This window comes from Terrapene carolina, unplaced genomic scaffold, assembly GCF_002925995.2.
Source record: "Terrapene carolina triunguis isolate 2854851 unplaced genomic scaffold, T_m_triunguis-2.0 Scaffold374, whole genome shotgun sequence".
Lineage (NCBI taxonomy): Eukaryota > Metazoa > Chordata > Testudines > Emydidae > Terrapene > Terrapene triunguis.
The window spans coordinates 10,364,959-10,390,411 of NW_020664725.1; the positions used below are offsets into that span (position 1 = coordinate 10,364,959).

The window sequence follows — 25,453 nt, forward strand, 5'->3', positions numbered from 1 at the left end:
TCAAGTGTCCAAACTACTGAATGATTTTGTAAACTGATTTATAATCCAGTCCTTCCCTGTTGATACTGCCCACAGGAAACTGCACTAGCACCCCGCTGATAAGGGACCATGTTTAGACAGTTCTTGCTAACCCTGACTGGCTGTAATGTACATTGGGCCTAAGTGACATAAAAATATATCAGAACATGAAGGCATTCTGGATGCAGATCATAGGTGCTGTAATTAGGGGTGCTGCCGCACCCCCGGACTTGAAGTGGTTTCCATTATATACAAGGTTCACAGTTCGGTTCAATGGCCTCAGCATGCCCACTATACAAGTTGTTCCAGCAGCCCTGATGCACATTGTCTAGTGAGGAAAGATCCCCAACCAGCAACTTAATCTCTACATGTTGAAATCTCATGCTGAACATTTCAGTTGTTTATCATACACATGCACGTAGCATTCTAAAACATAAGGATAATTTTCTTCTACTGGTTGTTTTGTTGTTCACACAAATCTATATTTCTCCGGACTCCTACAGTAACTTCCTTCCTTAAATTCCCTCCATTTCCTTTTCAGATCAATAAGATCAGACTCCTCTAAATTATGTTGGTTATGATGTGATTACAGTCCATAACTGCACGCTCATTGATTTTGATGTGGCTTTTCGTATTGTCTTTGTCATGTCTCTATGAACTGCCATGGGCCAGATCCATCTCTGGTGTAGCACTTTTAATGGAGTTATAGCAGGAAAGCATGTGGCCCCATCTGTACTACTGAATTGTTAATATCTGTTGAAGGCTAGGATTATAATGGATTAGACACATTGGTCAATGTATTTTGTGCTGGCAAAATATAGACTTAGAATAATATACAACATTTGCTAAACACATCTAAAAGAATCAAGCCTATGCCATGTACAGCAGCTTTTCCTAATATCCATTGATTTGTAATATACATCAGCAGTACGCACAGTAATGGATCAGAAGGCGACTTGGGTAGATTTGGCAAGGGGGGGGGATGTTAACCTTTTTATTTCAGGGCCACTCAGTGTACTTTCTTAACCCCCCAGAGGACTGTAGAAGGAAATAACTATAGTACACTAATAACAGCACTTGGGGTTTAGTTGGGGTGTGTGTTGGAGGGATAGCTTAGTAACACAGGGTTTGAAACATATAAGGACTAACTGCTCTCTCTCCCATTGCTGTAGATCAGGAGAAACATCACTGAATTCAAAGGAATTACAATGGTGTAAACCTGGAACCCCACTGAGTTCAGTGGAGTCACTCTTGACTTACACTGGTGTAAACGTGCGATCAGAATCAAGCCATTTCACTTCCTGAAATCGCTGGTTCGTATCCTGCCAGGGTCAGCTCAGCCCTTTGCCCTTCCAATTGTGTGCAACCATGCAGTGGTGCGACTCTTTCAGAGAAAACCACACTATCAAAAGGTCCTGTGGGCAATACACAGACACTAAATGTAAAGCACTTTGCATAAGATTAGGGGCATGAGAGTGCTCTGGTGTCCAAACCATTTTCCTCCCCGGTCTGTGCAGTGTCCTTTGCACTGATTGCTTGATAACCTTCTTCCCAGAAGTGGCTGTTGCATGCACAGTCTATAATTTGCACAGCCCTGTAAGCTACAAGGCACTATATAAATGTAAAATATTATTGGGCACGCACCCATACCTTGTAATCTGTGATCAGGACGACACATTAAAGCCTAAACAGACCTACTATGTTGTAAAGCAGGTTGTGTTTGTACAATTATAACGCCCCCACATATTCACCCTGTGGGCTGAACCAGTTTCTCTCAACAGGCCTGCCTATAGTCAGCTAGACTGATGCGAAGGGGCTGGAGGCTAGACATAACAGCCCTGGGAGAGGGGCCTATTGGAGTGTCCCAGCGCAGCTAGCAGCCCAGAGGAGGGGGTGGGCCAGGGTGTTGAAGATATGGATGGGGTGTCCCTTATGCCCTGCGTCTGTTGTGCCCCCTGTAATAGCCCACAGAGGTCACTGAAGAAGGGGTACAAGTTAGGGCTTCTTCCAGGGCTGGCCTAGGTTTGTCTGGGGGCTGAGCCAAATAACCAGAAAATCACTTTTAAAACCAAACAAACCCAACTTTCAGGCGGGGTTTAATCCATGATGAAGAAGGGGGAGGGTAAGAAAGCCCACCTTTTAACACTCCCTGTGCAGGTCACCTTTCACTATGGTGCGTACGTAAATACACTCTCAATGCATCTGGGTCCATTGTCCGTCCCTAATTCCACTGTTAGAAGGCTAAAAATACAGCTGATCGGTTATGTAGATTTACAATTATTCATCTGAGGGTTTGTGACCTTTGTTCAGTTCTTAGCCACTGCTCTATTACCCATTTCCTGCGCTGGGCAGACATGTTCTGAGCTCAAGGTCAGTAGCGTTGCTGTCTGTCAGCCTCTTGTGATCAGATACACATGTCTGGGAGAGGGACCGGAGGAAAAGGAAGGAAGACTGCGCTTCTGGACAGGATTCAACTGTTTCATTGTCTTAAGCTACCTTAGGAATACAGGGTTCAGCGAGAGGATTAAAAATACACACAGCAACACAGGCAAATCTACAGCACGTTTGTGCAATGTGCTAGGAAATTGTTAGCACTGATGAGATAAGAAGTCTCCCTGGTACCATTACATATATACTGAATGGTCTCTAATGGTGGGGCAGAGGGGAGAGAATTATTTCATCGGCGAGGAAGGGCACAGCTGGAACTAGGCTGCAGTTTTGGGGAGTCAGGTGAAATTTTCAAAAGTGCTTCGGTGACTTAGGCATCACTGGAAAGTCAATGGGATTTTGGCACCGAAGTCGTTTAGGTGCTTTCTGAACATTTTACATAGCATCTTTACAGATTTTAAGGCATGCAGTTTTGTAAAATACAGAGCCTGCTTCCCCTTGCTTAATCACTTACACCTGTGCAGAGTGGGTGGCAAACATTGCCATTCTGACTTAGGGTGACCAGATGTCCCGATTTTGGGGGCTTTTTCTTATATAGGCTCCTATTACCCCCACCCCCGTCCCGATTTTTTACACTTGCTATCTGGTCACCCTATATCTGACTTGGTAAGGCAAAGCAAAGGGCTTAAGTCCTATCCCCCTATTCCCTGCAATCAGTGGGACCTAAGCACATGCCTGCAGTTAGACATGTGCTTAAGGACTTTGCTGAATGGGAAGCTGTGGGTATGTCTACATTGCAGTCAGGAAGCGCAATTGTAGCACGTGTAGGGATACCCCAGCTACCTTGCTAAAAATTATGTAGGGGGAGCAGCATGCACTAGCTGGCTGTGACCCGGGGTATCTACTCAGGCAGCTAGTCCAGGCCACGGCTTTGCTGCTACTTTTAGTGAGCTAGTTCAATCAAAGCTGGGTTTGTCTACACATGCTGCAGTCATCTCCTGATTGCCAAACGCTCTTCTCTACACTCAGGACTAACCCCAAATGGTCCAGATGCTTCCATGCCGAACTCTAAGCAATTGGTATAAATCCCTGCATGTCCTTGTCTATTGTTAGAGCTCAGCACAAATGCCAGTTACGCCACTAACGGCAGTGGGGCTAGTCAGCTTTCCTGCACTGGCTGAGTTTACAGATGACCTAGATATGACTAGCGTGCAAGTGGGGGAGAAAGATCTCGGCTTAGATTCCCATTCACTTCAGTGAGCTCTGAATCAGGCCCTTAAATGAGAAGCAATAACGATGCAGTTACAGTAACAGCAGCGGCCAACGCGATCATTTTGGGGTATTTCATACTTCCCTGCACATGAGAGAATGATCTGATTAAAATTAAAGACAAAAATCTGTTGGAAATTTGTGTTGCTGCAGGAAACTATGGGCTGGGGAAGCCTACGCTGATATGAGAGAGAGAGAGAGAGAGAGAAAGCCAGCCGACCTTTTCTAACCTAGTCTCAGAGTTACAATGATGGATTTAAAAAGTGCCATATTGCAAGAGATCAGAGTTAGAGCTGATAACGAGAACAAACAGCTTCCTCTGGGTATCACTTCTCATTTACTATAATACAATCTACTTCTTTAAAAAAAAAAAAAAAAAAGCTTTTCTTAATAGGTTTTAGACCCCCTCCCCTCCATGAAATATGGTTAGAAGATTGTAGGCACTAATAATACAAAAGCAAGTCTTGCGGTGGTCATTTTGTGCCACGTAGAATAGAGGAAGAGGCTAATTTCTGCTCTTGGTTAAAGCCGTGGGAATCCAGAGTGACTCCACGGCTTTCAGTGAAGCGAGTTCAAGTTTATAGCAGAATCTGCCCCACGATAATCTACAGTTCCGTGTGAGGGAAATTGACAAGATTTTAGGAGAATTACCGAGACCAGATTAAACACAGTGTTCCTGAAGAAGCCAGGAGCTTCAGAGATCCCGGCTCTAGTGAGGGCTCACTGTGTGGCTTTGGGCAAGGTTAGAGTCTTTCCTTAGGCACCTCAGCCATCTGACTCCAGGGCGTAGGTTCCCATTCGTGGATCGCTGAGCAGAGCTAGGCAGCTCTCTGCAGCCTGGACTTAGGCGCCTATCTCCGAAATAGGGGTGTGTGCTGCCCTCTTGTCACCCCCTCCCTCCCCGTCAATGCACTGTATTTTGTGGATCACATTCTTAAGGGCCCTTTCTCTCCCCATTCATTATGTACGGAGCCTAGGCGTCTAATTTGGCTTTGTGGATCATAGTGCTGTCCTTGTGATTTTTTTCTAGGCGTCTAAAAGTTAGGTGCCATGACGCTCAGCATTGTAACGCATAAGTCCACTCATGGTGTCTTTGAAAACTTTACTCCTGGGCTTTATACCTAACTCTGCCACTTACTTGCTGCCTGGCTCTGGACAGGTTACTCAGGGTCAGCCTTTCAAAAGTAGCCTTTAATTTTAGGTGCCTTAATTTTAGATACCTAAGGGGCCTGATTTTCACAGGTGATGAGCACTCACCCTTCCCAATGCCCAGAATAGAGATTCTAGATGCTCAGCACGTCTAAAAATCAGTGTTTAAAATGGGACACACACACACACACACACACCCGTGCAAAAAAGTCATTTTCGAAAACGTAGGGTTTGTCTTTCTGTACTGCAGTTTTCTCATCTGTGAAATGGGGATAATAATAATTCCCTGCCTCACAGTGGTGAGAGGATTGACATTTGGGGTACTCAAATTCCAGTTGACTATACGGGTGCATGCAGTTATTATAGCATAATATGTATGTTTGAAATTAAAACTGAGAGAAGAGTGAATCCTTGCATGTGTACGTCCATTGGGTCAGAGTCTCCAGCAACAGAATGGTCTGTGGGTAGAGTGATAGTTACACATGCAACCAAATAACTGAATCGTGCAAAATATCACAACAAACAGGACGCATGGTACACATTAAAAAAACCAACTGGCTGACGAAAACCAAGAGGAAATGGAATTAAAGACCTAATCCAGATAACCGAATGTAGCTATTCTAATGCTGGATCCGAGCTGGCTAACTGGAACACTGACAGTGATGTAGAATCAGCAGAAATTCTGACTGTGCTACAGATTTTAAAAATAAAGGTTTTTGAAAGACCCCCCCATCCAGAAAGCACCTAAACATGCGAGTAGTCCCAGTTGAAGCCAGTGGGGCTACTCGTGTGTTTAAAGTTAAGCAATGTACTTAAGTGCTTTCGCCAGACTGGCTCCTAAATTCATAGCAATTTCCTCCTCTGGGTTGGATCACAGTGGAATCCCAAGCAGTTTTTGATGAAGCTCACGCTCTATTGAAAATCCACACCAGGCTCTAAATGTTCCACCCTCGTTCCTCTTAAATCTTCAAAGCTCAAGTGAAATTTATGTGGTGCATTTGCCATGCACCAGCCCTCTGAACACGGATGACCTTCATGCAGACCGGTATAGATGTTGGAATGGGCATGGCCAGTGTTTCCTGGATGTTTTCAGAGGACAGCCTGGTCTCAATGTTCGTCTCATTTGATAAAAGAAAAATAGGGTACAGTAGCAAGAATTTCCAGTGAATTTTATATTGTGATTGAAAAATTGTCTCCTGCTTTGACATTTACTTTGCAGCAAAGGGATCATTATCTAGTCACAACATTCAATCCCACTTTCATGATCTCAGATTAATTGTTCGGTTGTTTCAAATATTCATATGATTGGAAGGATGTTCAATAGAAGAGCCAGCTGCATACAACACAAATTCAAAACTAACTTGTTACATCTAAGGTCAAGAGAACTGGCTTGGAAAATATGAGATTCCTTCCTCACCACAGTTACACCCAACCTGTGAAACCATAAAAACCCTTTGTCCGTTCCTAAAATGACACTCAAACCAAACATACTTTAAAGTTCTGAAATATTCAGTTAACAAAACATCTTTCGATTTATGCTACTGCCTCTGCACATCTGAGTTCAAAGGTTGGATTAGAATCTAAAGTGTCACGTGAGAGGCCATTTTTGTGGTGTTTGCAGCCTAAGAGTGATTTCAGACTGCTGAGATATAGACCCAAGTCTGCAGCTGACTTGCTGCATGGCCTTGGGCAAGTCACTTAGGCCAAAATCTTTTTACCTCAGATGCCTGGAGTAAGCGCCCTGATTTCCAGAGGAGCTGAGTATCCATGGGCCAAGATTTTCACAAGTGATTATTTGGTTTGGGTGCCCAACTTGGGACAACTGAAAGGGGCCTGGTTTTCAGAAAGCGCTGAGCAGCCGCTCTCTGGATATCAGGCCCCTGTAAGGTACCTCACACTGGTCATCCCAAATCACTAGTAACTTCTGAAAATCTTGTCTTGGATTTAATCAATTCTGACTCAAAAAACAAAACAAACAAACAAAAAAACACCCACGGGTGAAATTCACCCCTGTGCTGGGACCCACTCAAGTAATGCATGGGCCTTTGCTGGTCCTCTGTGAATTTCACCTTGGGTATGTCGACATTATGGGTGCTACAGCTGCCCCACCATAGGGTAGACACTTTCTGTATTGACAGCAGGGATTTTTCCATTGATGTATGTAATCCACCTCCCCGAGTGACAATTGCTAGGTCAACAGAACAATTCTTCCATCAACCTTGCTGCGTCTATGCCAGGGATTAGGTTTGGCTTAATTGCAGTGCTCAGGATGTGTGAATTTGTCATATCCCTGAGTGACGTAGCTAGGTCGATCTAAATTTTAAGTGTAGGCCAGTGCCTTATCTATGGTATTTTTATGACTGCCCATCACCACAGTATCTGAACACCTCACAATCTTTAGCATATTTATCCTCATCACATCCCTGGGAGGTTGGGCAGTGCTATTACCCCCATTTTACAGATGGTCAGCAGAGGCACAGAGAGACTAAGTGACTTGCTCAGGGTCATAAAAGAAGTCTGTGGTGGAGCAGGGAATTACCCCCAGGTCTTTTGAGGCCCAAGCTAGCCCTCTAGCCATGGGACTATTCTTCCCCTAAGTCTGCTCAGAAGTCTCAGTCCGCAGGGAGGATAATTTCCTTTAGTCGGTGGAGTAAAAGTTAGTCATGGTCATGAAAAACAGTACAAGATCATTTGTGGGAGATATTTCAAATGGTGATTTCCCGCTTCAGGTGCTATTTGGTCTTAGTGTGTGAAAGATTGGTGCTCAGAGACAAGGGCTTGTGGCTGCCTTTGCTGATTTTCATCCCGTGCTCAAATGCTTACATGTCAGAGTAACTTCCTGTTTTATTTGACAAGCATTTCCACTGACCTTCTAAATGTCAGAAAGAATTAAAAACAGAAACCCCCGCTATGACTGCATCTTCTCCACTCTCTCTGGGTCTCAGGCAATTAATGAAGGGGCAAATAGCCATTGCGGCTTGATCCGACGCCTCCTGAGGTTCATGGAAGTCTTTCCACTCACTTCAGTGGGCACTGGGTCAGGCCTTGTACGCAGAGGGCTATATTGTAGCTTTTAAGCCACAGACTGTATTGGGCTAGGCTGTGAAGGGAGTGCACGGCAATCCCGGAAGGAATCCCATTTGACTCACCCTGGATCCCTCTGCAGGGTGCAGGAAAGAACCCTCCAGGGCAGCAACCATGTGCTTCTGCTGTAAAGTATATTCACCTCATGTTCTCCACACTGGCTCAGGCCCACTGACCACAAGGGAGGGGGTGAAGCTCTGGTCCTACCATCATCCCGGGCCCTTTGGACAGCCTAGAGCTGCCAGTTGTGTTAGAATCACAAGCTGGACCTCCATGAGCTGAGCCTTTTTCTCAATAAAAACCCTAGCAACTCACCTACACTTTTGCTCCTGCTGTTGCGATCACTGGTGGAGCAGCACCAGTGGTAGCAGTGGTGGGAACGTTCAACCACCATGTCTTCTAGGCCTGCTCTTAATACAGGGGGAGACCACAAGATCGTTAACACAGCAATGATGGGTCTGCACTAGCGCTCCTGTTGGAGCTGGGAAATATTTAAAGACGAATCATCTATAGGGCCCTACTGAATTCACGGTCCATTCTGGTCAATTTCACGGTCAGAGGGTTTTTAAAATAGCAAATTTCATGATTTCAGCTATTTAAATCTGAAACATCACGGTGTTGTAATTGTAGGGGTCCTGACCCAAAAAGGAGTTCTGGTGGGGAGGTCGCAATACTGCTACCCTTACTGCTGCGCGGCTGCAGGCGGCGGTGCTGCCTTGGGAGCTGGAGAGTGGTGGCTGCTGGCCGGGAGCCCAGTTCTGAAGGCAGAGCTGCCACCAGCAGCAGCGCTGAAGTAAGGATGGCATTGTATGGTATTGCCACCCTTACTTCTGTGCTGCTGCCTGCAGAGGTAGGCCCTCAGTCAGCAGCCGCCACTCTCTGGCCGCCCAGCTCTGAAGGCAGCAGCACAGAAGTAAGGATGGCATGGTATGGTATTGCGTTTTTCATGGCCGTGAATGTGGTAGGGCCCTAATCATCTAGTATAGACACAGCCACACAATCCTTGTGCTAAGAGAGCTCCAGCACTCTCTTCCGCCGTGTGCACACAGACAGGGAAAGCTACAACATGGCTGCACAGTTCCATACAGCAAATTCCAGCCACCGGTTCTTACACATGCCCCTCAAAGAACTGTTTGTTTGTCCAGTCTATTTTCCCACTTAGTTTGGCACTCTTGACTCACATCTTTTAAAACCCAGTTAGCACCAGCCTGGCCCATCCAAAAACCAAACACAAGGCAGAGAAATCAACAGCAGTCACCGGCGTTTCCTGAGAGAACAACAAAAGAATCCCAGCAGGAGTCCAACGTTGATTGACAAAGGAACACCGATGACCCTGTTTTAAGGTTGACTGACAAAGGAAGCCCCAGCAAGAGGCACTGGTCAGGTACCCTATGTATCTATGACTAAATCACTGAAGTACTATCCCTGCAAAAGCTCTCCCACTGCCTTGCATTTTAAATGGAGTTAAAAGCCATGTCCCTATACGACAACTTTTACACGAAAACAACTTGCAGTGCTCTGAGACATCACTGTCCTTTTCAGATTGTTGGGAAGGATTTCAAACACATTGATCCCAGTTGCCATGCATCCGCTTTTGAGCACGAATCTTCAATGAAATCAACCAGGAGCATTGACCCCAAAAGCCGAGAGCTTTCATGAAGTTAATTCATATTTCTCTTGGGAGAAGATATCTACTAAGCCTCATTGCAAAGGGTCAGTGCAACCAAGTTTGATTTTGAAACTGAAAATTCCAATAAGGGTTGTGTTTTTGAGAGAGCAGGACATTAGGAGAAAACAGCAAATACTGCAGATTTTTTTGTGTGTGTGCAAAATTGGACCAATTTTGTAAAATCAAAATGAAGCACAAAAAACCCTGGAAGGGCAGGTCCCACTGTGGTGTGATAGGCCCTGATCCTGCAGCTGGCTCCAGATAAGAAGAATCTTGTGCCCCTGAATGGCAGGGGTGCTGGAACAATGTGTGTAGAGGGCGTGCTGTGAGCCATTGAACCAAACTGTAAACCCTGTCTATGACGGAAACCACTTCAAGCCTGGGGGGCTGCCGCACCCCAGCACCTATGCTGTATGGAGCCCCGCTGACTTCCATGGGTGGTTCACACTGGCATGGGAGTCTGCCATTGCAGATGATACAGTTGCAGCATCGTGGCTATAGGTTGCATAGGTGTATAGGTGCCACTCCGATGACAAGAAAATGTAGGGTCGGGTAGCAGATAGCAACTGTGAAAAAACGGGACAGGGAGTGGGGGGTAATAGCCTATATAAGAAAAAGTCCCCCAAAATGGGACTGTCCCTTTAAAAACGGGACCTCTGGTCACCCTAAGTGTAGTTGACCAGGATGGAAGGTGAGCGGACATGGATCTGTGGGACATTAGGATGCCAGCTGCCAGGTGCAATGGAACAGCGTACCATTGCACCGTGACACCATAACAGGACCTCTCTGCTTCAGGCCTCCTTCAGTGCATAGGGCTCAGATTTGTGGGGCCATCTTGAGTCACTCGCTGCTCACAGCCCTCTGCACTTGGCTAAATTTACACTGACACATTTCAGACTAGAATGATCACACCACGCAGGAGACCAGCTGCACAGCCACTGTCTGGGAAACAGCCCTGCATTCTCTGTTACGTGCTGTGACTCTTTAAAGTGTGCTCAAGCCCCCAGGTGCTCTTATTGAAGGCAGTAATGGGCATCTTGTAGGTGTGTAGATAATGGCCTGGGAGGCACAGAAGCAGTGAGTCACCATTTACAAAGATACTGCATAGCTGGTGTAAAAATATATTGCGAGGAGAGAGGGGGGAAATACCGAAGATATAGCTTTTCTCCCAAAGACTTGGGGACAGATTCGTATGTACTCTAAAACCTCTTGGCCTTGCCAGACTGGTGCAAAAGAACCCACTGGCAGCGTGGCATAAAGGGGCCTTGGTGCAAATGAGAACCAGGCTATTTCTGAGCAAACTCCTCAGCTGATATATATTAGCATTTCTCCATTGAAGTCAATGGCCCTATGCCAATTTACACCAGCTGAGGACTTGGCCCTTTGGACAGATACTCATAGACAGGAAGGCTACTTTACACCCTTCCAGCAGCATAAAGGAGCGTTAAAGGGAGTGTGAAGGTAACATACTGGGTGTATATGTGATTGACATTTAGGCTGATTGTAAGGCTCCATATACACTGCCAGCCTAAATGAGAATCGCGCCCCACCCCCACCCCATGTTTCAGAACGGTCTGAATTCTGACTCAGAGAAATTATTGCAGTTTATCCACTGGTAATATACTGTAATCTGATGTTTACTATTAATTACCAACCACACTCATTTCAAGCATGCGATGAAGGGAAATATTTTTGTGTGGAGAAGCAGCTTAAAAAAATCATATGTGGAGAGGAATGTGGTTCTTGCTAGAGAAATCAGAATAATACTGTGTAATTCTATAGTACCCTTTATTCAAAAAAACTTGACAAACATTAATTAATTAAGTCTATCTCTGTGGCTTCAAACAAGTCAATGCACCTCTCTGATTTAATTTCTCCGTTTGTAAAATGGAGAGAACACTCACTCACCTTACATGGGGTCTGGGAAGCTCACTTCATTTATTTCTGACCTTCTATGAAGATGAAAAGTGCTAACTATTAGCTAGTATTACACTTACATAGGATGGAATTCACCTCTGTACAGAGGGCCATATGCACTACTTAAGTTCCACTTTATCCTCAAAACAGTGGTGCCTAGAACTTTGCACCAGCCCTCTACACAGTGACAGGGGTGAATTTCACCAAAATATTATTAATGAGAAGAATCAGGAATAAAAGCTCTTATTGGAGACAATGCTGAGATCAAAATCTATCGTGCCGACCAACGCTGTCTCCTGTGCTCTCCCTGTGTCTGACTGTCTGCATCCACCTGTTGTTTCTTGTCATCTGTTTAGATTGCAAGCTCTTTGAGGCAGGCAAACTCTTTTTGTTTGGTGTTTGTATAGCACCTAGCACTATAGGTCCCATGATCAGGGGTCCTAAGTTGCTACTGCAATATAAATAAAACAATAATGTTTTATATTAGTGCAAAACAGGAGAAATAGAATTTGGCAGCAAAAATCCTGTTCTTCCCCCAAAAATAAGGTATAGTTTAGGAAAATAAATATACTGCTGCTTTATGCATCACAGGTGTCCCCAATGTTACTGAAAACATCCCTTCCGTAATCATGAGGAAAACACAGAGCACTTTGCTCTCAACTACTCATGTTCAAAAGTTAAGGATGGGCTTAAGTGTTTTGTTGAATCAGGCGTTAATGGGAACTGGATCAGATCCTAGTGGAGTAAGAATTGTTTATATTTCGTTGGGATGGGGGTGGAGAAGATAATAAGTCTTGTGCTTTTAAGAATCGAGAGAGGAAAAATATGTCTAATGCACTCCCTCCTCTCCAGCAGAAATTATTTAGCAGTCACTATTCGCAAATGATTAATTCTGAACTATCATGAACTGCAATGCCTACTTAATAATATGTAAAAGGAAGAAATGACACTTGCTTCAAATTGCTTGTAATAACAGTGACGGGAAGAGTGTAAGTGAAATATGGTTAAAACCTCTTTCAGTGTCAAGCTATTAAAGGTTTCGCTGTTTATCAGAGCTACATATCTTCAACTTTGCCTCTAAGCTCCTAGGTTTGCTCAGCCGCAGAGTTAACCTTTTGTCAGTATTTCCATAATGATCCCCCCATTGACAAGCGTTGACTTGCATGACATTGGCCTGGCATGAAAGAGTGCACTAGACCCCCCAGTCCCAGAGACATTTGACAGTCGGGGGTGGAGCGGGGGACGGGACACAAATAAACAAACAAAATCTATTTGACCAAACAAAATTGCTCTCTTTTTAAAGTTTTGTCCTATTGGCTGGTGTGTTTGAGATAGAGCCATGGCACCTCTCCCTGATCCCCATCTACTTATCTTTTGAAGCTGCTCCAGTTTCTGGTGAAAGTCATTGGCAACAAGATCAGCCCTTTGCCCACAAGACAAATCACCAGTGAGAAGGACAAGAACAAGCAAATGTTATGTTGCTTGCATTTATTCTGATATCAAAATGGGCTAAGGTCCACAGGTCCCTGGCAAGTTGCTAATGCCTCCCGGGATATTGTAAATGTTTGACAGCCCTGCATCATAGAGTTCTGAGATGCAGGATCACGGGGATCAGTGTACTTCCACTGACTTGTCTCTAGGCCGGGAACTCATCACATAATGCTATTTGTATGTTTAAATGCAGGATCCCAGTAAGGGGAAGCTAACTGCACAAAGGTGCAATGCAGCTCTTTCCCTGCCCCACAAACTAGGCGGGTGTATAAGAAAAACTTCCACCGGGAAGCTTTCATTCTGCACGACTGGCACTTACACCGCAAATATCCCAATGACTCATTGACCTTGGCATGGTTGTTATAAGCAATCTTTGCATAAGGATGCACCATTCTTAAACAGTTTCCCCAGTCTCCCAGGCACAAGTGTCCCGGTTGTCAATATTGCAGAAATGTCTTTTTGTTTCACCTCTCTCGGCTCCCCTCCCACCTCCTCAGGAAACAGGATTACTGTGAAGACAGGTCAAGCTGTGGTTTATGTATAAAATACCTCCAAGCAAAGATGCAGTGTTGCTGCAGCCACAGCACTTTAGGTTGTGATCTTATCACAGGGACAGGCTTGGTCAGCACTTGAGTCAGATGGTCTCTTTTGCAAGCACTGCAAGAACTTGTGATGGCAATTCAATGGGCGTCACTCTTCTCTCGAAGGGCTCGATACAGCAATGAGCTCTGTGCCAGAGATGCCTGTGCCTGCTCACCCAGAGCCCCAGAGTACAGGGGTGTGCATTCAAGGAGCTCAATGCAGGTCTGGGGCCTAACCCAGTATAGAAATCATGTCCCAGCACGGTGTCTGGTAACACTGGGGAGTCACTGCCTTTTGAATGAGACATACAAAGAGTGACCACTTGTAATTAATAAAGGTCCTCTTCAGAAATGATTAGGGATGTCACATCTAATGTCGTGGCCAGAATGCAACTCAGATGATTGCAGTCATGTGTCTTCCCAAATTTCCTTGCAGTTTCAACTTCCTGCAGTATCCTGAATTTCTTTTCCTAAAAACGGGTGTAACATTAGGGTGCACCGTTAAATAGCTTCCATGCTTGAACCCAGAGGTGGCTGCCTTTCACGGTCGTCAGAGTGGGATGAAAAGTGCTACAGAGAGTGTAAAATCATATTTTTCTCAAATTCCTCTGTAATATTAAGTGACTTTCTGCACTAATAGCTGTATCATTTTAGTTTTCTTTGACATGTTAAAATCTGAACTGTGTAGTTTCCTTGCTTCATTGTCCAGGAGTAAGCAGTGGATCCACTAACAGCTATGCAGAGCTTCAGAAGTATTGGTGTCAGGGCTAGGGTGACCAGACAGCAAATGTGAAAAATCAGGACAGGGTGGGAGGTAATAGGAGCCTATATAAGAAAAAGACCCAAAAATCGGGACTGTCCCTATAAAATCTGGACATCTGGTCATCCTAGTCAGGGCTGTATGCAGACTATGTCGAGGTAATTCTGGAAAACAAGGTTTTCTTTGCTTGTCCATCCTTATAGCATACATTCTCTTAGTCAAGGAATATTGAGGGAGGCTATCAAAATAAGACTACCTCATCAGCCCCTATCCTCAAACAACTCCCTGGGCTCCCTATTCATTTCAGGACAAACTGTCCTCCCTGGTTTCTAAAAACCTCTCTGAATTTGACCTTGCAGACCCAGGGCAAAATTTTCAAAAGTGTTTAGTCCCTAAGTCCCATTTTCAAAAATCACTTAAGGCCAGATTTTCAAGGACTAAAGTCCATGGGAGTTAGACACCTAACCTGCTTTGGCGCTTTTGAAAATTCCACTAGGTGCCCATCTGCATCTTTAGACACCTAAATTCCTTTGAAAATCTGGCCCTTATGATCTTAAGTTCCTAAGGCATGTTTGAAAATGGGACTTAGGCACTTTTGAAAATTTTTACTTTGTCTTTTAATATTTCTTCTGTCCACAGACATCTAATTTGTCCCATCATACACTCTTGTCATTCTTGGTGCAAATGCCTTCTCTGAGACGCATGGTACAATCTCCCTATAACTCTCTGCCCAGTCAACCATCCAGATTTCCAGCTCTCCTCTGAACATTTTTATTTCCTCCCTTCTCCGATTGTTTAGTTCCTTCTGCTTATTATTTTATGTTGTAACTACATTATTTAAATCTGTAATGCATTTCATAATACAGATTGCATTAAAAGCACTATACAAAATAAAGATGGTGTATTACAGCCAATCTATCTGAATGATTGCTCCATTTCTCTTTTTATTCACCTTTCTCATTTCCTCCAATCGGTTTCATTCCGTTATTTTTACCAAAAAAAAAAAAAAAAAACCGTTAAGATATGTGAGAGACAAGGTGGGCGAGGTTATATCAGATCTGAAGAAGACCTCTTTGTAGCTCGAAAGCTTATCTCATCAAGAGAAGTTGGTCCACTAAAAGATATTGCACCACCCTTATCCCTCATACCCTGAGACCAACACAGCTGCACCAGTGCTGCAAACAGTAGGAAATGCATTCAAAGACAGGGTTCATTTCCTAAAGGGACAGGTTCTCTTTTTCTTAGAGAAGAAGGATGGTCTTGTGATTAAGATACTGGACTGAGCCTCGGGTATGTGAGTTCAATTCCTCGTTCTGCCACGGCAAGTAACTTAATTTCTCTGTGCTTCAGTTCCTCATCTGTAAAATGGGGATAACGATACTTCCCATTTTTGTAGTCTGTAAAGATCTTTGAGACAGGGACTGTCTTTGACTATGTGTCTATTCTATGCCTAACACAATGGGGCTTTTAGGTACTACTGTAATACAAATAAAATAATAACAATCCCTCAATCCTGGAGCAGAATTTGCAGTGAAGTCAATGAAAATTCCACATGTGGAATGATAGTGGGATATGGCTCCAAATGAATGTTTGCTGAAGTCTTTTTCCAGTGTTCCTTCCCTACAGCTGCTAACTCAATTGCAGTATCTGTGTTCAATTGCACAGCCCAGCCCCATGCTTCCCTCTTGGATTCATTCCAGCACAGATGTACACAATTGTTCAGAGGTCCCAATGCTGAACCTAGGAACTGCAGCCCATGAACTAGACCATTTAATTACTCAAGATATTGCTCAAGCCAGGATGCAGAATTTCATCTGTTAAAAGCCAGAGTATGCAAAAAGCCTTCTGTCTCATTACTCCCCCAAACAGTTAAATAAGTACTCAAAAGGGAAAAAATAAGCGCTGCAGAGAGAAAAGCAGATCTGGATGAGTAATTTGTAAGGGATTGCTTATTCAATTAATTATGCCTCTTTTTTTTAACTGTTCACCGAGTGAACAGATTGGGAGCTTCAACAAATTTGCTATTTAAAATTGTTGACCAAATAATCCCTTGGTTTGCAGCTTGCTTCTGAGTGTTCAGTATTTGAAATGGAAGTGGTTTTGATTAGACATGTGGTACTATGAATATTTGTATTACAGGCGCACGCAGAGGCTCGAGCCAGGATCAAGACGCCATTGTCTTGAGTGCTGTACAAATGAAGTCCCTGCCCCAAGTAGCTTGTGGGCCTGGTACCAGTATATTCTGTTCCATGGCTGGATGCGATTGGCTCCAGCGTGATTACATACTTGAAATCCACTCTCTTCCAGTATGCCCTTAAAAATTGCTCTGTCAAGGAACATTCCCATCGGTAAACACGTTCATTAGGGGTGGAATTCATCCCTGTACAGAAGGTCAACACAAGGCTCAAAGCACCACTTGAATCCTCCTTAAGTCCCACTAAAGCCCAAAGAGCTTAAGTGATGCACAGACCTTGTGCTGTTCCTGCGGACAAGGATGAATTTCAGCCTAGACTATTTGCAAAAAGCTAGCGCGATGGGGGCACACACATGGGGGAAGTGAATTTATTTCAGGCTCCAATTATTTTTTTTTTTTTCAGTATTCTCCCAGCGTTAGCGCAAACCCTGGAGGGATAGGAGCCTCTTTACTGAAATGCTGCTATGTTGCTCTGTCTGTTACTAGGCAAACATGTTTTAACAGCACAGAAAACACGTTTGGAACACAGGAGAGGATTTCACTATGTAGAAATTGGACTGAGTCCCTCTAATTTGAGGCTCATCGTGAAGTAATAAATACCCATACTCTAACTCCTGCTGGTACTCCATAGCTACCGCGGGCCAAAACAAAACAACAACCTCTTGGTTCTGCTGAGGTGGGGGACAGGAAGTGGTGTAGCTTTCTATGTTGCCTCCTCTTTGGCCCCCTGGATGATTCAGTGCTGAGCTCAACCCGGTGTTCTCCATGGGAACGTGGGGTCGTGTACGGTAGGGGAAGTGGCAGAGTTGATCTAGTGGGATGGAAGCCTCGTGGATCCATTGTGAACCTCCTGAATACACCAGTCGCCCATGGAACTCATTCCCACTCGGTGTCCCGCTCTGTTCTCCTACAGTGAGGGCTGAGCCACATATAGGGAATGTCTACACTATCGAGCTGGGTGCCCCCAGCATGGGCCTATTGTCTCCGATGGGCACATACTCAAGGTGGCTAGTCACACCTGCCGCTTGTATCCCCACAGCTGCACTCAGTAGGGTGTTAGCTCAACCAGAGCTGGCTAGTGAGGATATGTCTCCTCGAGCTGGGAATTGCAGCCCCAGCTCGAAGTGCAGACCTACCTATACAAGCTGATGAGCCTGCTACAGCTTTGACTAAATGCTTGGCAGCAGAGGTCCATGCTTTTAGAACCAGCGGTCCCAAGTACAATCGGTCGACTGACCTACCCAGAGCCACGGCAATTATATTAAGCCTTATATATTTTTATTGTGTTCGTCATTTATAATGTGGTATAGAATCATAGACTTTAAGGTCAGAAGGGACCATTATGATCGTCTAGTCTGACGACCTGCACAACGCAGGCCACAGAATCTCACCCACCCACTCCTGTAACAACCCCCTAACCTATGTCTGAGCTATTGAAGTCCTAGAAACTTGAATATGAAAATCTCAGCCTTAGTCTCCTCCCTTTGCACAGAAATGCGCATTTGGATAAAAGGCTTCTTCTGGGAAGCAGCAATCTTGTGGGAATCACCCCGACAACGTGCTCTGTACTGCTTAGAAACCCTGCACTTTTGGGATCCTGACCACTGACCTGTGGATTATTCCAGAATAGCCCACCACGGGCAGCAGCAATTACCAGTCTGCTTTTATTTTTGTTTTGCTTCTTACTGACATTTTAATAACCATTTAATTGCAACATTATCAGCAGACTGGGATACAGTGCCAAGAGCTATGTTATACACTGAGTCATCCAATTCCAGCACAAAGTTTATCAGTTAAATATACTATTATGGTATCCTGTTGTATGTAAAGAACTAGCTGGTTTCCACCACCCCCCCCCGAGTCCAAATACTTTATGATGCTTAACCTTTAAGTTCGGGGGTATTTTTGCTACCTGTTCTTTGTATTTAACTCTCCCAGCTGGTCTATCTAGGCTTTGGTTTCATTTTTATGTACTGCAACTATGAAGCAAGCTTTCATTAAGCAAGGATGTGAACTGCATGGTAACCAGGTACTCAGCCGAAGGTAAAATAGCTGGCTGTCAAACTAGACATCACTGTCATAGAGGTAATAATTGTTTTTATCTTTCATATCAAGCATTTCTTTCCCCCATCTAGGCTGAGTAATATGCTAGTGCATTTCCATCCAATCTGGGTGCATTAAGTCATTGCTTCCTCAATATGCCAATCTGCAAGCATCCTGTTTCAATGCTACATCCCACTTTCTATATATGGCTATAGATCATTGACACACATATAGAGCATAAGTAGGACAACTGGAAAACGCACATTGGATTTTGAGTGTGTGTATGTTCTAGTGAAAGCCATGGTGGCCATATGAATCCATAGATGATGTCTGTCCTCAAAATCATGTGTATCTGTGTACCTATAAAAACCTCTACAGAAAATAGTCGGAAGCCAGCGGAGTTCTGATATCTCAACTACAAAAGGCAAATCTAGGCAGATCAAGCAATCGTCCACATTCCCCTAGTCTGTTTTACAGCCTAAAGTACCCCACTCAGTAGCCATCATTTTAACAAGGGGGCTGGGGAAGGTCAGTATTACATTATATTCAGGTTGCTGCCTAATGACTTTTAAGCGCAGCAAAGAAATGTTACAACAGATTACTGCTAAATTGTGCAAGAAAAACACAGGACGTTGGATTCCAAAGGTTTGGGGGGTTGAACACTGCTTCCATTGAGTTCACCGGCATGTAGATTACAGAAATGAGCTCAGCTGATTGAACTGAGCTCAAATAACTGCCGAGGAATCACCATTGTCAAAATAATGGCTCAGGCATGTGGTTTCTAATTGCACAGTGCTGAAGTCCAGTTTCCTGTCTCGCTGGCCATCCAAAACTTCCGAAGCAATTTCTCACCACGATAGGGCTACAGGCCAGTGTGTGTAGCTCGGCGCATCCATTCAGCAGCCAGGCCTGGCACTGTTTTCACAGCCCTGTGAATAAGCTTGTTTTTTTTCCGTTGCACCACAGCCCCGTTGCACCCGAATAACAGTCGCCGTAAAATAACAACGCAATGGATGCTACTTTCTCCACCTGCCTTCCCGAGCCCCAGTTCGCGTCCCTGGCCATGAATATGCAATACACGCGCGCCACTCCCACCTCGCTGCAAATTGACACCCCAGCCTGCAAACCACTGCAGTGGATGGGCTCTGCCTCTGCAGTTCAGCAGCTCGGAGCGGAGCCTCTCCTCGAAAGCCAACCCCCCCCCCCCCCCCCCCCAACCCCCCCCCCCCCCCCGGTTCCTAAACAAACCCATCCTCCGACAAATGAAATCGGCCAAGGCCATTTGGAGCGAGGCGCACCTGCATTACCTAGCGATAGGCACCCAGCACAGGCAGCGGCGCATCGCATCACGTTCTCCTGCATAGCCACCAGATAGACACACGCCTTCCATCCTGGATCAACATGCAAACCAGAAATTGCAACCCCCCCCCCCCCCACTTTTAACCAGCTAGCCTTTATCACAGACAAGGGAGGGGGCTCAAAGGAGGGAGGGGGGAAGTAAAGATGTCCCAACTTACGCCCTGGCTTTGGGAAATCCCATTGATAAAAGGATATCCAGAGACGACCCGTGTTTGATTGTCCCCGTTCGGTGCTGTCTGTTTCTTCTGGGGGTGACTTTGCTGTAGAGATCGTCTTTGGCAGCCATGGTGTGTGGTGTGGAGTTGTTGTACTGGGCCATCATTCAGCCATCGCAAGACACACAAAACAACACACCGGAAAGAAAGAAAGAAAAAAAAAAGAGAGAGAAAGAGAGACAGCTGATCCACACACCGAGCAAGGCAAGCGGCTGCTGTTGTATTGCTGTGTGTCTCTCTGTCTCAGCAGCTGAGCGTGGAAACATACAGCACAGCTTCCTGGTGTAAAGCAACCCCCCCCCCCTTTCCCACCCCAGCTCTCACAAAGTCATCGCTGGTGCTGGACTAGCTCCCCAGTTTAAAAGTCTCTTTCCCACTCTGTGACACACATGTGCAGCAAATGAAAGCCATGCAATCGCACTTCCTCCTCTTGAAAAGTCAGGAATTTGCCATGAGTAATTTCTGAATGGATCAGAAAGGCAAAAAGAAGCCCTTGTGGGCAGGCTTTGCCTTTTCCTCTCCTGGAAACCCTCCCCTCTCTTAAAGCGGCAGTGGATTTTATACCAGGCAGCAGACATTTAACCGGTGTGCGTGGCTGAATGCTTTGAACAAGCACGGCTGTTTTTGACCCAAACCCAGTATGCCAGTTTGTGGGGCTGCTTTTGTGAACCTAAAAAGCCAGTTCCTCAAAATATCCCTACATGGTTGGTTGTTTGCACTGGACAGCTACACTCAAGTGTGTCAACTCCCAGTACTTTTCCCTGCTTTTTGATCTAAGCATGAAATTGCAAAAATAAAGTTTTGTCATGGGATATTTGTTTGGAAAAACTGAACATCTAAATTACAACACTGGCTTCTTGTTATTGTAGCAAATCCGTGGCCATTTTAGGGCTTGCTGTTGTCATTTTAAGGCTGCATATTAGGAGATTCCCAGCATTCCCAGACAGACTTCAGCTCCTCCTGCTCTTGAAGCACAATACCTACAGCCTGAACATCTCAGTCTGCTCCTAACACTATAGCGTATATGACCCTCAGTTGTGCATTTCTGATTCCAGCCAAGAGGGGGCAGTGATCCACATGCAAACTAGCCAATTCATCGCCATATTAAACCCAGCGATTGCTGGACCTAATCAAAATGAAGATTTTAATAATTATTTTATTTTAAGAAGCATGGGAAGTTATCACATATGTTGCATGGCTTGGACTTGAATTATGCAGAAATGCCTATCACCTTCCACATAAATAAGTGGAATGGGTCAGGGTAGACAGGAATGTGCACTTTGTCATCATAAGCCTCTTTGGGGCTCTGCCTAAGACTATTGGATGAGCAAGGCTTTGCTGTGGTAGCCATGACAGTAGACAACTTGTAGGCAGTGGTTAAAGCAGATTGAAACAAGAGTGGGAAGCTCTCATCACACTGGCCAATGAGCAGAGGGAGCTACTGGGGGAAGTGGGATGCTTACTCAAGCCAGACCGAGCAGAGTAAACTCCCCCTTGGCTTTAGAATTGGAATGGGGGAGCTTTACTCTTCTTCTAAACTTCTCCCTGTAGGTGAGAAACATAAGAACGGCCATACTAGGTCAGACCAATGGTCCATCTAGCCTAGTATCTTGTCTTCTGTCAGTGGCTAATGCCAGATGCTTCAGAGGGAATGAACAGGATAGGGCAATTATCAAAGTGATCCATCCCCTTATTTTAACTCCTGTTTGTAACCCTTGGATCATCCTGCACAGCCTACCGTTCCTTGCTTGTCAAATACTGCCCGATGGCACGTCTGTTCTGCATGGGTTTGCCTCTTTCCTTTAATGCCTGCTCCTGTATAGGACTCTTTCCTTCTCTTCCAACCCCCCCCCCTTTTTTTTTGTCTTTAACAAGGTGGGTGTTTTGCTCTTTAGTGCAGAAGTATTTTTGAAGTTTGTGTGCTATTGTATTTGAGTTCAGGGTATCACACTTTAGGGTGCGTGGGAGGTGGACTAGGGAGATTATTCTCGAGATATCCTATCTATGCAAATCCTCCTTCCTCTCATCTCTCCTTTGTCTCCTTTCCCTCAAATTTTTCCTTATTTCCTCCCCCCTCACACACACACACACACTCTCAAACTTCTCTGTCCCTCTCTCTTCAAACATTTGCCACCCCTTCTTTCCCACCCATAAACAACAAAGGGGCCAGTATTGCCAACCCTTGTGATATATAGTGTTTTTCTTAAAGTCCTAGCTCCTGGAGGGAATCATGTTGTTATGTAAGACTCTCAGCTTTCATTTAAAAATAAGAGTAAGATTTTAGCTCTCCTGGTTGCAGAGAAAAAGCCTGAAAGATTGGCCCCTTAAAGGAGAAGGCAAATAAAAAGAACCCCATACTTATTATTTTTATAAATTTTGTGATTTTGTAAAGCCAATGTCATGGGGGATTTTGAGAGGGGGAATGACTCATGATTTTTAAATGTTTGGGGTTGGCAGGATTGTTCCGAGCATCATTAATAACATTTTCAAAAAGGAATTGAAAAGAAATGTTCTTGTTAATTTCATGTCCCATGCGCAGCTCTTCCAAGTCACAGAATCAGTGAAGTAAGAGATGGAAAATGACCCTTTAGATCCCCCTCCATCTCCTTGCCAAAGCAGGAGAGTTCCCAGCAGTGTGTTTCCCTTAGTGCTTTAGCCAAAGTCAGGGTGAGAGAAAGCAGCATTTTGTGATCAGCCCATCAGCGTTAAACTGGCGTCTGTGTTCTCACAGTGACAGCCGGGCTAAAGTCCCATCAAAATTAAAGCACAAGTCCACAATATACAAAATACCACTTGCTCAACTCAGTATTTGTTCTGAAGTCACTTGGAACCTCTGTGATGTTCCCAAAACAAGGAGGCTGGGCTGATGTAAATCAGGAGGAACTTCCTTCATGCCAGTGAATGAAATCCTGGTCCTGTTGAAATCAATGGGTCCTTGGCCATTGACTTCAATGGGACCAGGATTTTACTCTGCTCTGAGTGAGACAAGAATCAGGCTGCTAGTTTCAGCAGCAGCTTTAATGGCGGAATCACCATTCAAATTAAGGATTATCATCAGTTTTACCGTAGTACCTAGGAGCCCTCGTCATGGACCTGGTCCCCATTGTGCAAGGTGTTGCACAAAGATTCCATTTGTACTAGATCCGTGGTTGTAACAGATGAGATGTAAAAGCCCAAGTTAGCTTCAATCCTTTCTATTACCCAAACTCCCCGACTCCCACAGCGAAATAAATACTGCAAACAGCTGTCTAGAAAAGTCTGATAAGCAAATATAACAAGTGCGAGAGTTGGCGTTAGCCAGCAGAGATCTGCACAGATTATTGTATTTCTTAACTGGATCTGGATATGCTCCAGGTACTGCTTGATTTTCTTTGCTCCAGATGTATTACTTGACCTTGAAATAATAATAATTTGTTATTGCAGTAGCTCCCAGAGGCTTTAACTGGGTCAGGGCCCCATTGTGATAAACACAGCACAAACGTATAGTCAATGACAGACCCTGCACTACAGCATTTATAGTCTAAGGCCTGATCCTGCAATTCACTTCCTGTAGATGGATTGCTGCACCCACACGCATTCCCACTGAAGTCAATAAGGGTAGCACCAATTCAGATATTTCTTGGGGGGTGGAGGGAGAGAGAGAATTCTGGTACCCATCTCCCCTTGGTACTCCCCTGGAACTGCAATCATACCCCATGATTGTAGGATAAACATACTCTGTGAGCTGGTTGAAATTTTTCAAAAACATATTGTTTCATGTTTTCCCCACCCACCCACCCCCAAAATGAAAATATTTTCTGTTTTCTAAATTTTTCAGATACTTTTTTTAATGAAACTTGAAAACAAAAATATTTCCAGTGGTTTGATTTTTCATGTTTTTGGTTTTTCCTTCCCTCTCCTCTCCCCTCCCCTTTCTTCAGTGACAAAACAGAAGAAGGGAAAAGGTAGAAACAACAACTGAAAAGCTGAACATTTTTTGATCCTGACACTTTTATATATATATATAGGTTGGTGGTGAAAAATTCCTAAGCTATGAGAAATCGCACCATTCCAAAACCTGTGAAATTAAAACAATTTCAAAATGTTTGAAAATTTTCACACACACACCCCCTATTTCATTTCTCCACCGGCTCTTTTCTCTATAAGACCTATGCAAGTGCTAACATTATGCAATGAGAGTAATTCTATTGATTTACCACTCACAATGCACATGTGTATGTCTGTGCAGAATATAAGCCGATGCGTGTCCCATGCTAAAATGCTTTTCTACTACCATGTTATAGCAGTGGTCCTCAGTGAATCACAAATATTATCCGTTCGCCTCCTACAGGAAAAGTGCATTAAAGGGGTCTCTTTATATCACTTCCTTCTATAGTGGAAGAAATGCTACAGAACCATTTATATTTTATTTATTTTGGATGGAAGTCCTCTGAAATAGCCACATGAAGTCAGTGGGAGTTTTGCTGTAAACTTCAGTAGGAGCAAGATCATGCTCTTAAAGAATTTAGGTCAAGACTACCCACCTTTCTGCTCTAGTAGAGTGGTTTACTGACTAACAATAGAAATATGGTGAAATAAACACCACAAGAGCAGGAGATATAAAGGGAGCAAGCGGGGGGCAGCGGGGGGGGGGGGGGGGGAAAGAGAGACTGTCTTCCTCTTTCACAACTTCCTCCTCCTAAAAAGGTTCCAGTACTTTCAGAAAAAGCTCATACAAGAGTCCGCTTTTGAATAATAATAATAATTATTATTAGACAGACCAGGTGGGGGAGGTAATATCTTTTATTGGATCAACTTCTGTTGGTGAGAGAGACAAGCTTTTTGCGCTTCCTGGAAGTTTGTCTCTCTAACCCACAGAAGTTGGTCCAATAAAAGATATTACCTCCCCCCATCTTGTCTCTCTAATATCCTGGGACCAACATGGCTAAAACTATTGCAGCCAATAATTATTATTATTTATTTGCATTGCTGCAGCACCTCAGAGCTCCAGTCTTGGACCAGGATCCTGTTGTGCTAAGCACTGCCGAAAACAGAACAAAAAGTTGTTCCCCTCCCCAAAGCTCCTGCAGTCTAAACCGGATCCAAAAAATAGTAAATTCAACAGTAATGTGTAATAAGACGTGTGCTTTTAGGCCTTTTGGGTCCTGATCCTGCAACCACTTGCACACGGAAGTAATTTTACTGACACAAATATTGTAAGGGATTAAGTGTGTGTGTGCGTGTGTTATGTTAACAATTTGTTAAAGTGTTTGCAGGATCAAGCTTTTGAACACACACACACACACACACACACACACACACACACACACACACACA

At 44.4% G+C, this 25,453-nt stretch overlaps 1 protein-coding gene across 1 annotated transcript in view; it reads right to left on the reverse strand.

Annotated features, from left to right (window-relative positions):
- UBASH3B (ubiquitin associated and SH3 domain containing B) overlaps nucleotides 1-20,267 on the reverse strand; it is a 97,496-nt gene extending 77,229 nt beyond the window's left edge. The window contains exon 1 of the mRNA XM_024196675.3: nucleotides 20,081-20,267. Within this exon, the coding sequence (XP_024052443.1) occupies nucleotides 20,081-20,244 (164 nt within the window). The 5' untranslated portion in view covers nucleotides 20,245-20,267. The remainder of the gene's footprint in view (nucleotides 1-20,080) is intronic.
- Between the last annotated feature and the right edge of the window lie 5,186 nt (nucleotides 20,268-25,453).